This window comes from Anolis carolinensis, unplaced genomic scaffold (assembly GCF_035594765.1).
Source record: "Anolis carolinensis isolate JA03-04 unplaced genomic scaffold, rAnoCar3.1.pri scaffold_10, whole genome shotgun sequence".
In the NCBI taxonomy this organism is placed as follows: Eukaryota; Metazoa; Chordata; class Lepidosauria; order Squamata; family Dactyloidae; genus Anolis; species Anolis carolinensis.
In genome coordinates, this window is record NW_026943821.1 from 27,965,504 (window position 1) to 27,983,109 (window position 17,606).

Below are 17,606 nucleotides of genomic sequence, written 5' to 3' on the forward strand. Positions count from 1 at the left end.
ATGTGCGTGCATTTGGCCTGTGCCTTTGGGGAATTGCAACCACTTCGTTTTTTCTCCTCCTTGGTGAACAGCGAAGGCGGCAGACTGATGCAGGCCACCGGCTGGGTGGGTTTGCAAACTTCATGGAACCAAGTGTGCGCATGGGCCAACTGTGGCCCTCCCTCCGGGTGTTTTGGACTCCAACTCCCACCATTCCCAACAGCCAGGAGGCATTTCCGTTGTGACTTCATCAGTGTCGTTTTGCTCCTGTTATGAATCGTAATGTCAGTATCGTATACGCAGGATGTGTTTTCATTCCCTGGACCAGATGGGATTTGGGAGGAACTGAGTGATGTAGGGGAGACGTAGTTCCCCTACATCCAGAGCGCGCTGTGGACTCAAACCAGGATGGATCTGGACCAAACTTGGCACAAATACTCAACATGCCCAAATGTGGTGAAATTTGGAGAAAACAGACCGACATTTGGGAGTTGCCGTTGCTGGGATTGATAGTTCACCTACAACCAAAGAGCCCCTTGATGGAATTGGGCCAGACTTCCCACACAGAACCCCCAGGACCAACAGGAAATGCTGGAAGGGTTTGCTGGGAGTTTGGGAGTTGTAGTTCACCTACATCTAGAGCGCATTCTGAACACCACCAACGATGGAACTGAACCAAACTTGGCACACAGAACCCCCATGACAAACAGAAAAAATGTCATTGGTAACCCCACTCGTGACCCCCCCAGCGGTCCCAACACCCAGGTTGAGAAACACTGCCGTAAAGTTTGAAACTAGTTGATCTGCTGCAAAACTTTGAGGCCTACAAGGTAGGTCCTAAGGCTTTGCAGCAGCTGAAGACCATGGCTGGTAAGAAGAATTAGAATCCTAGAATCCTCAAGTGGGAAGAGACCTTGTGGGTCATCCAGTCCAGCCCCGTTCTGCCAAGAAGCAGGAAAACCACATTCAAAGCACTGAACAGAGCGAGTTATTCTGTTCAGACTGCCTGTATGATCTTATTTCTTGCTGCCTTATGATCCAATTCAATGAGCATCTCTTTAGGAGATAAATCGGCGTTAACGTACAAACTGCGACGACATGTGGTCAAGCAAAAATAGTCTTTATTCAAATTGAATGGAAACAGGGGCCACTGTACTCTTCAATGTGAGGGGGGGGAAATTAAAAAAAATATATAAAACAAGGATATTGTCACAATACCAGAGAGTGGAACTCTACTTTCCCCCCGTTTTTTTCTTCCTTATATTGTTTACTGCAGATGGCATCTATTTGACTTACTGTGCTATTTATTATTCATAAACTCTACGAGTCCAAAGTATTAAAACGGAAAAGGAATATGGAATTTAAGACTTTTGCACTTCTCACTAAATGACGTACACACCACGGGGGGGGGGGGGGGGGGGGGGTTGAAGTTCTCATATCTACCTAGGAGTCCTCATCCCAGTCTTAGGAGCCCATGAGGCTGCAGTGCTCGTTCCCTATGGCTATTCTGGAAACCAGTGGTGCGGGGTGTCCGGACAAGGTTGGCCGACCAACCTCAAGGACCAGAAAGGGCGACCGAGAGGGAGCACCGGACCGAACATGTACAGAGTACGGACACACGGGAGGGTGCCGGGGGGGGGGGGAGTACATATTAAAAATGTACAGCTGTGACGTGTTCTACTCCACCACCTCCGCTACAACTACCAAACATGTACAAAAGGCTTCTCCTCGTAGAGAGCTCTAAGCGTGGCCGCAGAAAGGTTAAGATTGGGAACGGGACCGCGACCTAGACCGGGACCGCGACCTAGAGGCAGACCGAGACCTAGACTTGGACCGGGATCCTGTTTTGGAAACTGATTTGGATCTGGAGCGGGACTTTGACTTGACAATCTGTTTAGACTTGGAATTTGATCGTGAGCGGGATTTACAACGGGTGTCCATTTCCTCACCCTCGCCTTTGGGTGATTCCTTTGCGGCGGGTTCTGCTTTTGCGGGCTCCTTCTCCTTGGACCGGGACCGGGACCTGGACCGGGAGCGCTCTTGGTCTTCTCTCTTCTTCTTCTTGCTGCTGGACTTGCTCTCGCCTTTACTCCGCCTCTTGCTCCGCTCGCCCCTGCTCTGGCTCCGGCTCCGGCTCCGGCTCCGGCTGGCCTCCTCCCTGCTTCTCTTCCTACCTTTCCTCTTGTCCTTGCTCTTGCTACGGCTCCGGCTCCTGCTCCTTTCTTTGCTCCTGCTCCCTTCTTTGCTCCGGCTCCTCGCCTTGCTGGCACTCCTCTCCCTCTCTTTGCTCCTGCTGCGCCTCACATCCCCCCTCTCCTCCTCCTCCTCTTTGTCTCCTTTCTCTTTACTGCCACTCCTACTCCTGCTTTTACTCTTACTCTTTTCCTTGCTGGGACTTCTGCTCTTTGCCTGGTCATCATCGTCGTCATCATCATCATTGCGAACCACCTCCTCTGGTTCGTCTTTGCTTTTACTTCGGGATTTCTCCACACTCGTGCTGCGGCTCCTGCTTTTGTCATCTTTACTTGGGCTCCGGCTTTTTTCTTTTTGGCCTCGGCCGTGACTTTTGCTTCGACTGCGGCTCTTGCTTCTGGAAGGGGATCCAGACCTGGCAAGCGTAAACAAACAGGGGAACGGTGTAAATCTTCTTGCAATGCTCAGCAGTATTAAAATCCTACCTATAAAATCCAGCAGCCTGCCTAGTGCAGGTCTAACATAATGCCAAATGTGCAATAGTTTTTGTTTTACGCATCTTCTCTACAAGAAATATGATAATCATCATCATAATAATAATTTTAATTTAATTTTTATTTACATACATTAACAACTTACAGTGAAACAGAACACCACCAAGGCCTGAACAAGTACTGTGATTGTTATGTATTTTATATTGTTGTATTTTATTGTATGTTGTTGGGCTTGGCCCCATGTGAGCCGCCCCGAGTCCCTTCGGGGAGATGGGGCGGGATATAAAAATAAACTTATTATTACATTATTATAAGTATCATTTCCTTTACCATAAAATGTATAAGTCAACCATTAAACAAATGTCATCTCCAAAATTCCTGAGCAACAAGGTTGTATTGTTTTCTTTTTTCTCTTTCTAGAATATATTTAATAAAAATAAAATAATAATAATAATAATAATTAAAAAAACTTAGTTGGGGGGGGGGGGGGGGAGGAACACAGCAATGTGAGGATTCAAAGTTTAATACAAACCGATAGACTGAGAACAGAAACAAAAGCAACCAGACACCCTAGGCTCATTTTTTAAAAAGGTAAGGCTTGTTGGCAACCATTCATCAATATTGTTTGAAGCATATTCATAATGCAATTAAATGTAAGTGAACTGTACCTGGATCGTGATCTGCTTTTCGAATGACTGCTTTTGGTACTCCCACTATGACTCCTGCTTTTGCGAGAGTGTCTGCTTCGAGAGCGAGACCTAAAAGTAAAAGAGTGATTGCTACCGTTATAGTATTTTTATAGTTTTGGTGGAATCACAGACCATAACATTTCAAATGAAACAACATACAAGCTCCCAAGAGCATTCTTTAAATTCCTCATGCCAAGAAAAGCGTGCTAATATTGTCCTCTCAAAAATGAGCTGCGATATATGAGGAAATAAGATGCAAGTCGCATCGAACGGCTTGCACGTGCCTACCTTGAATGAGTTCGACTCCTGGAATAGGACCGGCGGCGCCTGGACCCAGGCCGATCTTCAACTAGCCGTATTTTTCTACCATTGACTTCTGTCCCATCCAGCTTTTCGAGGGCTCTTTTCATGTCAGAATAGGATTTGAACTCAATCACGCCTTCATTTTTCCTGCTTTTGTGTGCGTCAGCGTATGTCACTTCACCTGCTTGACGCATGTAATCCTAGAAGGTGACAGAGCATTAAGTTTGAAACCTTTCTGCCTTCATTCTGATGCCTGTCCTTATACTATTAGATCCAGCAACTAGAAAACAGGCTTATGTGTGCATCTCCATTGAGAGATGCAAAAAGATTGCATACCTTCAAGTCCTGCCAACTGCAACGGCTTGACAGATTTTCAACGATCAATCTGTATTCAGTACGGGTCGGAGGCCCATACTTGTCTCTTCCACTTCTTCTATAACCATATCCACCTTTAGAGGTGACAACAGATGCAATACTTCAGCTGAGGTAGTGAAGTCAGGGATAAATACACACTCCACAAAAATACAAATAAAAAACTATTCTACCAAGCAGTCAGTAGTTACATTTGATACCCCCCCCCCACCCATCAGTCTAATCTACATGCTCATTTAAAAAAATTACAAATAAAACATCTAAGAAGATCTGTATATATCTATCTAAAAATCAGCACAAATTATAAATTTATTTATTATTAAAACTGAGCATGCAACTATGTTAAAGTTACAACAAATTAGCAGTTCTGAAAAACATAAGAACAACCAAATCACTATTATCAGTTACTAATGTTACTTACATTGATTTAAACTTTTTCTGAATATCTGACATGAATAAAGGTTTTGCAGGCACCTATTTCAGTTTAATCACATCTGTCTCTAACCCTTGGGGTCCTCACCACCCAGGTCTAATGGGAAAAGGTTGCGATCGTCACATGGCTTCCTTTTTGGGTCAGCCAAGGGCCACAAAGGTCAAAGAGCCACTCATGGAAAGGCAACCCAGGGTCAGCAAATGGAACAGGCAGTCAGTCATCTTAGCCTCAAAGGACTCTTAATTAAAACATTGAGTCTTTGTTAAGTCTATGTTAAACAATCACATTGCAAATAAACCATTCATCATATATTTCCAAAACAAAATAATGAAAATTAAAGCTCAGTTAATTATGTTTTAAAATTCTGAATATAATTTAACAATGTTACTTTAAATTAAAAATAGCAGTAGTCACATTGCATGTACATACAATATATGCTTTTTCTTTAAATTACAGTTTAAAGTCATACATTTTATATAGACAAAAGTCACCGATAGAAGGGTATGTTAGTGCTTACTGCGTCCAGAACCATAACTGCTGTCGCGACGAGGGCCCCGGGCATGCTCAACAATTACACGCTCCCCACAAAGATCTTTGCCATTTAGCTCATAAACAGCATCATCAGCATCACGCACATCATCAAACTCAACAAAGCCATACCTAGAGGGAGACAAAAGCTGCTCGAGAATCAACTGCGTTAACAATCACCTCTGAAATTCACTCTTGGCAGCGGCATGTACCTTGGCAAACCAGACAGGGCAGAAATAAGTTACGACAATTATCTATTTTCATATGCAACTTCGGAAGATCCGTAACAACAAAACCGATACGGCAAAGGGGAATCTGCCACAGTTTCTCAAAAGTATTCGACATAGAATAGCAGGTTATTTATTAGTAGCTTAATAAATTAGTCACTCAAGCTGACCTACCTTCCAGTCCCCTTTGAGGAGATAAAGCAGGGTATAAATTATAATAATAATAGTATATTTTAAATGCTTATGCTAATGCTTTTACATCAAGTCCTTTGGGAGAGATAAAGCGGGGCATAAACAAATATTATTACAATAGTATATTTTAAATTGTATGCTGACTTAATAAATATAATAACAATAAGGGAGAGATAAAAGTAGGGTATAAATAAATATTATTATTACAATAGTAGATTTTAAATTGTATGCTGATGCTTTTATGTGAAGCCACTTAAGAAATATAACAACAACAATAATAATATTTGTATATTGTAAATTGGAAGCCAATGCTTTTGTCAAGCTGTTTTGCATCTCCTTTGGGAGAGATAAAGCGGGGTATAAGTAAGTATAATAACAATAACATACGTCAATAGTAATATTTTAAATTGTATGTTGATGTTTTTATGTCAAGCCATTTTGAGTGCCCTTTAGGAGAGATAAAGTGGGGTATAAATAAATATAATTATAATAAATATAATAATAAATATATTATAATAATATTTGAAATTGTATACTGATGCTTTTATGTCAACTCGCTTTGAGTCCCCTTTGGGGAGATGAAGTGGGATATAAATAAACACAATAAGATTATAAAATAGTATAATATAACATAATATATATAATAATCGTTTATTTATATTCCACCCAGTAATAATAATAATAATAATAATGTTGTATGCTGATGCTTTTTTGTCAAGCCGCTTTGTGTGCCCTTTGGAGGAGATGAAGCGAGGTGGGGTATAAATAAATACAATAAGATTTTAAAATAGAATAATATAACATAATATATATATATAATAATAGTTTATTTATATCCCGCCCAATAATAATAATAATAATAATAATAATAATAATAATAATAATAATAATGTTGTATGCTGATGCTTTTTTGTCAAGCCATTTTGAGTGTCCTTTGGAGATGAAGTGAGGTGGGGTATAAATAAATACAATAAGATTATAAAATAGAATAATATAACATAATATATATAATAATAGTTTATTTATATCCCGCCCAATAATAATAATAATAATAATAATAATAATAATAATAATAATAATAATAATAATGTTGTATGCTGATGCTTTTTTGTCAAGCCATTTTGAGTGTCCTTTGGAGATGAAGTGAGGTGGGGTATAAATAAATACAATAAGATTATAAAATAGAATAATATAACATAATATATATAATAATAGTTTATTTATATCCCGCCCAATATAATAATAATAATAATAAAAAATCACACAGTCCTAGACACTTGGGAAGTGTCCGACTTGTGATTTTGTGATATGAAATCCAGCATATCTATCTTGTTTGCTGTGTCATAATAAAATAATAATAATAATAATATGTTGTATGCTGATGCTTTTTTGGCAAGCCGCTTTGTGTGCCCTTTGGAGGAGATGAAGCGAGGTGTAAACAAATATAATAACAACGATATTTGCATATTCTAAATGGTAGGCTGATGATGCTTTCCTGTCAAGCCTCTTGGAGTGAGAAAGCGGGAAAGGCGTGCGTTCGCGCATGCGCGGTGGGGCGGGCGAGCGGGCCGCGCTGAGGGGAGGAAGCCGGGCCTAGCGGGCCTTTGCCGGGGAAGCGAGCGAGCGAGCGTGCGGGCGGGCCTCACCCGTTCTTGAGGTCGACCTCGACGATCTTCCCGTAGCCCTTGAAGAAGCGCTCCACGTCCCGCTCGCGGGCCTGGTAGCTGAGGCGCCCGATGTAGACGCGCGGCATCGCTCCCTCCCGCACAGACGCGCCGGCGCCCTGACGTCACGCGTCACGCCGAGGGGGCGGGGCCCCGCACGTCACGGGGCGGGCCTACTCGAGAGCGCCTCTGGGAAGGCCTAAAGAAGACTAGGCCTCAAGGCAGCCAAGGCAGGAGACTCCAATCCACATCAGCAGTGGAACTCCCTGCCTCAGAGTCTGGTGGAAGCTCTGAAACCAGGTATGGGCCAAGTTGGGCCTTCTCTTCAGGTGTTTTGGACTCCAACTCCCACCATTCCCAACAGCCTCAGGCCCCTTCCTTTTCCCCCTCAACCGCTTAAGCGGTTGAGGGGGAAAAGGAAAGGGCCTGAGGCTGTTGGGAATGGTGGGAGTTGGAGTCCAAAACACCTGAAGGGAGGGAAGGCCCAACTTGGTCTAGGCCTGCTTTAAACACAAGCTGAATGGCCATCTGTTGGGGGTGCTTTGATTGTGCTTCTCCTGCATGAAGGTAGCAGGTTGGACTACATTCCCCATATAGTCTCTTCCAAGTCAATTATTATTATTCATTAATATTATTGAGACTGGATGGCCATCTGTCAGGGGGGCTTTGATTGTGCTTTTCCTGCATGAAGACAGGTTGGACTAGATTCCCCATGTGGTCTCCAACTCTATTACTATTATTAATATTGAGACTGGATGGACATCTATCCTGGGGGCTTTGATTGTGCTTTTCCTGCATTTTGGGAAAAAGAGTTGGACTAGATTCCCCATGTGGTCTCTTCCAACTCTACTATTATTATCAATATTATTATTATTATATTATTATTATTTATTGTATTGTTAAATTATGTTATGATATGTTGTTTTATATTTTGTCATATTGTATGGTTTTGGGCATGGCCCCATGTAAGCTGCCCCGAGTCCCTGTTGGGGAGATGGTGGCGGGGTATAAATAAAGTATTATTATTATTATTATTATTGAGACTAAATGGCCATCGGTCGGGGGGCTTTGATTGTGCTTTTCCTGCATTTCAGCAGAAGGGGGTTGGACTAGATAATAATAATAATAATAATAATAATAATAATAATTTATTTTTCTACCCCGCCACCATCTCCCGGCAGGGACTCGGGGTGGCTACACGGGTCAGAAGCCCAAAATACAAAACAATAAATCAGTTAAAACACATTAAAATACAAAAACAGTTAAAACCAGCAGTTATACAAACAGTTACCTTAACCAAAACAATATAGTAAATCATAAAAACTCAACATATAAATCAGTTAAAAATTAAAACAGTTAAAATAAAGTAAGATAAAATGGACCATTAGGTTGGTGGAGGGGATGGCATGACGGAGCTACCTAAACTAAAGTGCAATGACATAGTTCTAAAGTGCTTTGGGTCAAAGGACAAAATGATGGCCCATGGGGTCTCTTCTAACTCTATTACCAAGTCGTCAGTGCTGGTTAGGATTAGATCTACAATAGTGGATCCCCATTATACCTTCAGTTCTGCGTTTTGTATATTTTCTGTTTCTTGTATACAGAGAGTCCTTGACATCAGCAACTTCCAAAAAAAGTATTTTAATGGAGGAATAAATAGCAACCCACTTCCAAACAATTCCTGAGATGTTTAACACCAAAAATGTGGAAACCCAATCACAACATTTAGTGGTAGGTACTTTGAATGCACACACGTTGCAAATCAGGGTGCAGAACTATTGGAAGTCGTTGTCCAAGGGCACATCGTCATTACCATTTTGACACAAGACTTATGAGTATTCCTTGATTGTGTAGAACAGAACTTTTCTCTCCAATACCATCAACTACTATTGAATAGGCACATTAATCTGGATTAGAGCAAAGAGATCTTATAACACCTTTGAGAGTAAACCTTTGTAGGCTGGCTCAACTTCATCTGTGCAATTACAATAATAGACCCAGTCAATGAAAGGTTATGCCAGGTCCCTTTCCACACTTTTAAACAGGATCATCATCATTATTGATAAGTTTACATATTCAAGGTCTACAGGCAAGATCATTTCTGTATCTGTAGTCCACCTCTCCCTCTCAAGCCACAGGCCACTCGGTCTGTGAAACAGTCCAGTTTTCTAGACTCAATAGCACTTAGGGCAGCGGGGATTGAATTCCATTGGAACCAGTTATGTATGTTTTTTTTCTGTAGCACACATTTCACAGACGGAGGATCTGCTTGGCTGATACATATGGCTCCATGGAGGCTTTCAAAGCTGCCTGGTAATCTTCCAGCGGGACCTCTTGGCAGGCTGGAGATGCAAGCTGACCCCTACGAATGAGCTTGCACAAATCTGTGATCATGCCTTCCAGTTTCTCCTTGTCTATATTGCAGGAAACAAAACAGAAGTGACAGGTGACACCTGTTCTCATTTATGAAATATTGAGCTTAGAAAAAAGAAGTTCTAATATGACTAAGAGAAGGAAACTGTGCCATAACAAGAAGGAAAGATATGATTTTGGCTATCTAGAAACATGCAAAAGTGACACAAGATGTTTAGAGCATGAAACCAGAGCTATGATATTCTAGTCAGTTTATATTTTGGTATAGGACAAATTGATGTACAGATCCCAAGCAGGTGAAATCAGCTCTATAGTTTTTGAACAACCTTATGTTCATGAACAATAATCAGATGCAAGGTAGTGGCTAGGAAAGTCAGAGCCAAATGCACGTAGGTGATGGAGCCAATAATAATAACAACAACAACAACAACAACAACAACAACTTTATTCTTATATCCTGCCACCATCTCCCCGAAGGGACTTGGGGAGGCTCACATGGGGACAAGCCCAACAATAACATAAGTTAAAACACAATCCATGAGTCAAAACAATATAAATATCAATAAAAACAACATAAAACACATCAATATTTTTTTAAAAAAACTGACCATAGATACTGCATATGCGGAGGGAGGCTTGTGCAAGACTCTTGAGCAGGGTTCGTGAATAGTATAGGGACATTACTTACTACAACCCATGATATTGCAGTACAGTGGTATAGCACAATATAGTAATATATAATGCTTATATTATGATATGCTAATAATATCATATATTGTATGTACATATAACTTGTAAGCCGCCCTGAGTCCCCTTCGGGGTGAGAAGGATGGGGTATGAATGTCGCAATTAAATAAATAAGGGGTTGGTTATCTGAATTTGCCCATTCCTGAACTATTACTGGGACAGCCTGCATGTAAAAGTACAACTTTATACATGCATTAATGCAGTCCAGGCTTTCTAATACAAACGTCTTAAGCAGAGACATGCAAAGATAAGATCACAGTCAACCAAATGCAGCCACTTGGAAGTGATTGAGCATCTCAGGCAGAGGTCTTACCCACTGACTGACTATGGGTATATCTGAAGAACTAAACCCAGGATCTTTTCCACGCATGGTCTTCCACTGCCCTCTTTCCTTTTCTTTTCTCCCCAACCCTTTCTTGCTGCTGCATGTGCTGTCACTTACTCGAGCTGTGATCTCTTTTCCACTGGGTCATCCAAAAGCCACAGAGTTTCACGTCCTTAAAGATCAACGAGCTCTGCAGAAATGCAAAGGGTTATAATTCATAAATGTTTGGCAATTCCTTTTTTATTAAAGATACTACAGCACAGATTTTAAGAGACTAGGTGCATCTCCACATAGGCTGCCCTAAGAATTGGCTATTTTACTAAGAAGAAAGATTGGTGACTGTCAGGAAAGCATAATGGATATATCTAACAGGAACTAGACTATTGACAAAAGGAAGCATTGAAAGGAAATAATTCAAGTAGACCAGAAGTCACACAACTACTCACCACAGGAACTGTCAGGGGCTGCTTTGACATCCCACCATAGGTAACCATAGTTCCTTTATGCCTATAGGAAGAAGCCATTATAGATCAGGAGGATCAACACTCCTGCTCAAGAATGAATAATACTTGTGCAGGGCAGCTCTTGTAGTCTCTATTTTACTTCTAACGGCAGCATGGCAGTTAAAGTTGTATCAGACTGCATTAATACTACAGTGCCTTGATTCTCAGAAAATGAAACTTAAAAATCTTTGAATACCCAACAAAATCTAAACTTACTGCAAATGACGCAGCAACTCAGTAGCACTTTTCCCTCCTACGCCATTCAAAGCCAAAACCGGCTTAGGAATTGTCTGGAGAAGCAAATGTACCCGTGTTAAGTCATGTTGCATAACCTCATTCAAAACCTTTGCTCAAACTTAATTTATTTACTAACATTTGCAAACTACTTGTATCCAAACTTAATTTATTTACTAACATTTATAAGCTACTTGTATTCAAATTTTATTTACTAACATTTATAAACTACTTGTATCCAAACTGAATTTATTTACTAACATTTATAGACTACTTGTATCCAATAATGTCAACATTGAATACAATCATCGCAAACCATACAATGGAAACAATATGTAGTGATAATACATTTGCATTGCAGTACTTTTACAAATAGAAAGTAAACCACACAAGGACTGATTAAAGCGCTGCCCACTGTTGTATTTACCAATATAGAATCATAGAGTTGGAAGGAACCTTGTGGGCTATCCAGTCCAACCCCATTCTGCCAAGAAGCAATAAAATCACATTCAAAGCACCCCCGACAGATGGCCATAAAGCCTCCAAAGAAGGAGCTTCCACACACTCTGGGGCAGAGAGCTGGCTGATAATAATAATATTAATAATAATAATAACTTTATTCTTGTATCTCGCCTCCATTTTCTCGAAGGGACTCGGGGCGGCTTACATAAGAAAAACAGTCCAAAATTAAAACATAACACAATAACAGATTATAAAACAACATAACATGACAATTATTATGTTAGTAATTGTGGGAGATGAAATCCAAAACACCTGGAGGGCCGAGGTTTGCCCATACCTGGGTATTTTTGGAAAGACGGTTACCCTATAACAATATGTAGCCCTTGTTTATATCCCTTCAATCTCTTAAACTACCAGAAAATAATAGTAATCTCTACCTTAAAGAGTTCTTTCATTTCTGGCTTTCTCAGCATGTCCTCTGTGATGACGTGGTCAGCTCCAAGGGACTTTAACCTGGTTACTAGTTCCTGGAGATTGGGCCTAGGAAGTAGGATGGGGCAGTATGGCAGAAATGAAAGGGATCAAGTCAAAAGGTGCATGCTGTATTACTGCAGAAGGCTGTTTGACACCGTTTGAACTGCCATGGTTCCATGCTATGGAATCCTGGGAGTTGTAGTTCTTCTTTGTAGTCTATGTCAATCACACAAATAACAACAACAACAACAATTTTATTTTTCTATCCCGCCTCCATCTCCCTGTAGGGACTCAGGGCAGCTAACAAAGGGCGAAGCCTGAAAGCAATAAAACAAAGTAAAACATTGTAAACTCACCTATCTCTGACCACATTTATTGTTTTGATACCTTTGGCTGCTGCAATCTGGATAACAGCCTGTCCCACTCCACTGTTGGCAGCATTTTGGATGACAGAGTCTCCTGCAGACAAACAGATGCATCTCGGGTTTTTTAATAGTCCTTATGTGCTAATCTGTTAGAAGATGCTGGATTTCATTCCTATCTGTTAGTCAAGACAGGCTACTCTGGGAGGTCTACAAAAGAAGAGTGTAAAGTGACATTTTGTTGGGAGAATGTCCAGCAAATATTTTAACGCCTCTTTCAGAAAGTCCTGCATTTTAGGCCAGTGTAAATGGCCATGCTGCTTCCCAAATAAGAAGTCTGGGACTCCGACATCCCGCTTTCCCAAGCCGTCTATGGACAGGATGGCACCGACTTTGCTCCATTGTTGTGGCCTTTGCAATACACCCCATGCATGAAAATGGTGCTGCTTGTTGCTTAGTTCCTGTAAGGATGACAGCTGGAACAATGAGGTGATTAGAAAATAGGGGCAGGGGGCTGATTCCTTCTTTCTCCCCTCTCTTGAATCACTGTTGCTCGATTTGTCATCACTACAGGCACCAAGCAGTGAACACCCATCTTTGTGCCATGTGAGCACTGCAAAGGCTAGAAGAACAGGGGCAAGGTAAGTGCGGCACCATATGGATGGCCATGTGAATGCCATCTGACTGGTTTGGGGGCATGTAATGTGGACAACTGCCAGCTCGACCAAGCTCAGCACAGCAAAAAAATATTTGTTATTTCAAGCACCACAGGTTGAGGACCATTAAACTAGAGGAAACAATCTTGTGGAGAATGCTGTTCTACTACCCTGGCAAACTGTACACACCTGGTTTTAAGACTTCGAAATCAGACAACATTCGATAAGCTGTGCAGGGGTTTACACTCAAGGTGGCTGCGCATGTCAGTGGGATATCGGGCGGTAATTTCAGCAATTTTTCTGCAACAAATACTGCCTCTGTTCGCCATGTTCCTAATTTGAGGGGAGGAGGGAAAAGATAGAATTCAGACTAAAAGTAGCTATAAACAGAAATATCAACTCAAGTAACAGAAATGGTCAGTAAACAAAAAACTAAACTTCCAGTAGAGTCAAAACTTTGTCCACTGTGTTTATGTCAATAAATATTGGAGCCCTTCCTGTTTGCTATGTTCTCAGCATTTTCCAAATTAGAGAAATAAGGTTGTCAGATGAGTTCTGTCACCTGATTGATTTTTTCTTTCTTTTCTACTGCAGTCTCTATGTTACAAGTTTTTAATTGTTGGTATTAATAAAAGGATTAGGAGCCCCTGATGGCGTAGTGTACTAAAGCCTCGTGACTTGAAGGTTGGGTTGCTGACCTGAAGGCTGCCAGGTTCGAATCCCAACCGGGGAGGGTGCGGATGAGCTCCCTCTATCAGCTCCAGCTCCATGCGGGGACATGAGAGAAGCCTCCCACAAGGATGGTAAAAGCATCAAAACATCCGGGCATCCCCTGGGCAACATCCTTGCAGACGGCCAATTCTCTCACTTCAGAAGCGACTCAAGTTGCTCCAAACACGAATAAATAAATAAATAAAATGATTCAGACTCACCAAGTCCTGCATCAGCTGGAATCACCAAGTCACCTGTCTTCAGAGATGTCACATTATGCCCCGTACTCATCACTTCTCCAACCCCTTCATTTCCACCCACGGCAGGCAAGTCAGCCAGGGTAGCATATGTTCCTGCAACGTCAACAGCAGGATGGCTGTCTTTCACTTAAAAGTTTTGAAAACAGCAAGTGCATGGCCGCTTTTGAGGATTTCTTTGGCAGTTGATTTTCTGCACGAGTGAGAGGCCAGACTAGATGGCTCTTGAGAAGCCAACCCCACAATTGTATAACCAGTCAGCTTTAGTTATAATGGTTTTGGGATGGTTGAGAATGAATTTAGCTGGAATAAGTAGTTTAGCTTTTTGTTCCTATCATTGCAAGTAGTTGATTTTGGCGTCAACAAGGAGAATGTCCATTTTTAAAGTAAAAAACATAAAGAAATTAAAGTGAAATTAATTAGCAGTATCTATTGCCATTGGATGAGTGTTTGACATGGATAATGTAGCTGACAGAACATCTGGTGCAGGAGGTGGAACAAAGAAGCAGTGTGCAATCTCAGGACACCCCTCCCCCACTTGTGGGTACCAAAATTCTGTTTATATTGTTTCATATTGGTTTAAATTATGTTTTAATGTATGTTGATGTTGGGCTTGTCCCCATGTAAGCCGCCCTGAGTCCCCTTGGGGAGATGGGAATGGGATATAGAAATAAAGTTGTTATTATTATTATTATTATTACTACTATTACTATTACTATTATTATAATAAAAGCCATGGTGTCCCTGATCTAAAATGGCAAAATTAAGATTACCTTGAATCATATTGATATCTGAGGGATTGATAGGAGCTGCAAGCATTTTCACATGGACCCCAAAATCTCCCACTTCTGGCAGGTCAAGGTCTCTCAGCCTGCAGTAAAAGGCACGCAAAATATAATATTACTCCTGAGGTTTTCTCCCTCTCAGCCCGACGGTAATTCCCAAAGTATCTCAGAGGAGGCAAGTCCGGCCGGGCCTCCTTGACCGACCTACCGCAGCACCCGCACCGGCTCCCCGTGCTCTTCGTAGACCAGGCCCCGCGGCCCTGCTTCCGCCGAAGAAGAAGGAGAAGAAGCAGCAGGACGAAGGCCGAGGAGCCGCAAACCAGGCCGGGCCCAGCGCCTCCGCAAGGCCCCGGCCGCCATCATTGCCATGGCAACCGGCACGGAGTTCTGCGGCGCCCTCTCGTCGCGGGCGATAGACGTCACTTCCAAGCCCCGCCCCCCATTCCATAGTCTGCCCTGGTTTGTTTGGATCAAAGCCACACTGAACCGGATTATAGGGCAGTGTGGACTCAGGGCCCTTCCACACAGCCATAGAACCCAGAATCACCCACACTCTCTGCTTTGATCTGGGTTACCTGAGTCCACACTGCCATAGGATCCGGTTCAAAGCAGACAATGTGCACTATACGGTGATGTAAACTCATATAATCCGGTTCAAAGCATATAATTGGATTATACGGTGATGTAAACTCATATAATCTGGTTTGAAGCAGATAATGAAGATTATATGGCAGTGTGGACCCATATAATCCGGTTCAAAGTGGATAATGTGGATTATACGGTGATGTAAACTCATATAATCCGGTTCAAAGCATATAATTGGATTATATGGTGATGTAAACTCATATAATCCGGTTCGAAGCAGATAATGAAGATTATATGGCAGTGTGGAGTCATATAATCCGGTTCAAATATGATAATGTGGATTATACGGTGATGTAAACTCATATAATCCGGTTCGAAGCAGATAATGAAGATTATATGGCAGTATGGAGTCATATAATCCGGTTCAAAGTGGATAATGTGGATTATACGGTGATGTAAACTCATATAGTCCGGTTCGAAGCAGATAATGAAGATTATATGGCAGTGTGGACTCATATAATCCGGTTCAAATATGATAATGTGGATTATATGGTAGTGTAGACCAGGCATGGACAAACTTCAGCCCTCCAGGTGTTTTGTTCTTCCAACTCCCACAATTCCTAAATTCAGAACTTCTGAAGATGCCATTAGCCACACATGCAGGCGAAACATCAGGAGAGAATGCTTCTGGAATGCCTTACAACCCGGAAAACTCACAGCAACTGCAACCCAATCAAGTGCCAGTGAACACCGCCCAAACCGAAGGTGCCTCCAGGCAACAGAGGCCAGGTCACCTCTATGAAGAGACCCTCACTGATTGACTTTGCAAACATCATGGCTACTCAATGCTATTCAAGCTTGCTCACTGCAACATCCACACTTGCTTTACACAGACAAGGGTTCTTTCTCCCACCCTGGGAGAAAGGTACGTATATATACACTCGACTACATATACACTCTGAGGATGCCATTGGTCACAGATGCAGGCGAAACGTCAGGAGAGAATGCTACTGGGCATGGCTATACAGCCCGGAAAAGTCACAGCAGCCCAGAAACCAGACCTATTCATACATTATCCCTTGTGTATATAGGACCCACCGTTGCCTCGTGATTGTCTGTGGCATGCAATCTTCAGGGACACAAAAAGGTTGCACGGCACATGTGACCGAGATCGATCGATCCATTGATTGAGAGAGAGAGAGAGAGAGAGAGAGAGAGAGCGTGCACGAGGGCCTATTTTTAAAGCATCAGACACCAAGAGCAGTTCAATCAAGTCCAAACTGGGTCCCAGAAGAGGTCATATGTTCATCAAAATATAGATCAACCCCACTTACCTCAAAAACTCTGAGGATGCCTGCCACAGCTGGGGGTGAGACATCAGTAGAGAGTGCTTCCGGAATGTGGCCACACAGCCCGGAAAACTCACAGCAACCCACTGTTGTTCTTTATTTACTGGTTTACTGGTTTCTTTATTTACTTTATTTACTGGTTTTAAGTTTCCCAACAAAGGATTCCCCTGCTGGCAGGAAGCAGCCAGGCTTTGCAGCTGCAAGGCCATTCAATGCTAATCAGGGTGGCCAATTGCAACATCCACACTTGCCTCAGGCAGGGAAGAGTTCTTTCTTTCTCGACAAAAATGACTTGGATAATCCAGAAGCTTGGGTAAGCGAGGCTTGGATAAGTGAGACTCTACTGTATGTGTGTATATGTACGTGTATATATACACATATAAATACATGTACATATACACACATATATACAGTAGAGTCTCACTTATCCAAGCCTCACTTATCCAAGGTTCTGCATTATCCAGGGCATTTTTGTAGTCAATGTTTTCAATGCATTGTGATATTTTGGTGATAAATTCATAAATACAGTAATTACAACATAACATTACTGCGTATTGAACTGCTTTATATATACACACTGAACTACTGTATATATATATATACACACACATACATATATATACATATACACACATCTATACAAACAGTAGAGTCTCACTTATCCAAGCTAAACGGACCGGCAGAACATTGGATAAGCGAATATGTTGGA

At 41.8% G+C, this 17,606-nt stretch overlaps 2 protein-coding genes across 2 annotated transcripts; both read right to left on the reverse strand.

Annotated features, from left to right (window-relative positions):
- Window positions 1-1,083: 1,083 nt before the first annotated feature.
- srsf4 (serine and arginine rich splicing factor 4) lies at window positions 1,084-7,214 on the reverse strand. Its single transcript, XM_062962319.1, has 6 exons — window positions 7,057-7,214; window positions 4,981-5,123; window positions 3,995-4,107; window positions 3,644-3,858; window positions 3,335-3,424; window positions 1,084-2,587 (listed from the first exon to the last, which is right to left on the reverse strand). The coding sequence occupies exons 1-6, from the start codon at window positions 7,161-7,163 to the stop codon at window positions 1,741-1,743; spliced, it is 1,515 nt and encodes a 504-aa protein (XP_062818389.1). The 5' UTR covers window positions 7,164-7,214; the 3' UTR covers window positions 1,084-1,740.
- Window positions 7,215-8,699: 1,485 nt separating this feature from the next.
- mecr (mitochondrial trans-2-enoyl-CoA reductase) lies at window positions 8,700-15,365 on the reverse strand. The gene is made up of 10 exons (XM_008121490.3): window positions 15,172-15,365; window positions 14,952-15,049; window positions 14,143-14,274; window positions 13,400-13,543; window positions 12,549-12,651; window positions 12,156-12,258; window positions 11,239-11,312; window positions 10,966-11,026; window positions 10,637-10,709; window positions 8,700-9,488 (listed from the first exon to the last, which is right to left on the reverse strand). The coding sequence occupies exons 1-10, from the start codon at window positions 15,330-15,332 to the stop codon at window positions 9,325-9,327; spliced, it is 1,113 nt and encodes a 370-aa protein (XP_008119697.2). The 5' UTR covers window positions 15,333-15,365; the 3' UTR covers window positions 8,700-9,324.
- Between the last annotated feature and the right edge of the window lie 2,241 nt (window positions 15,366-17,606).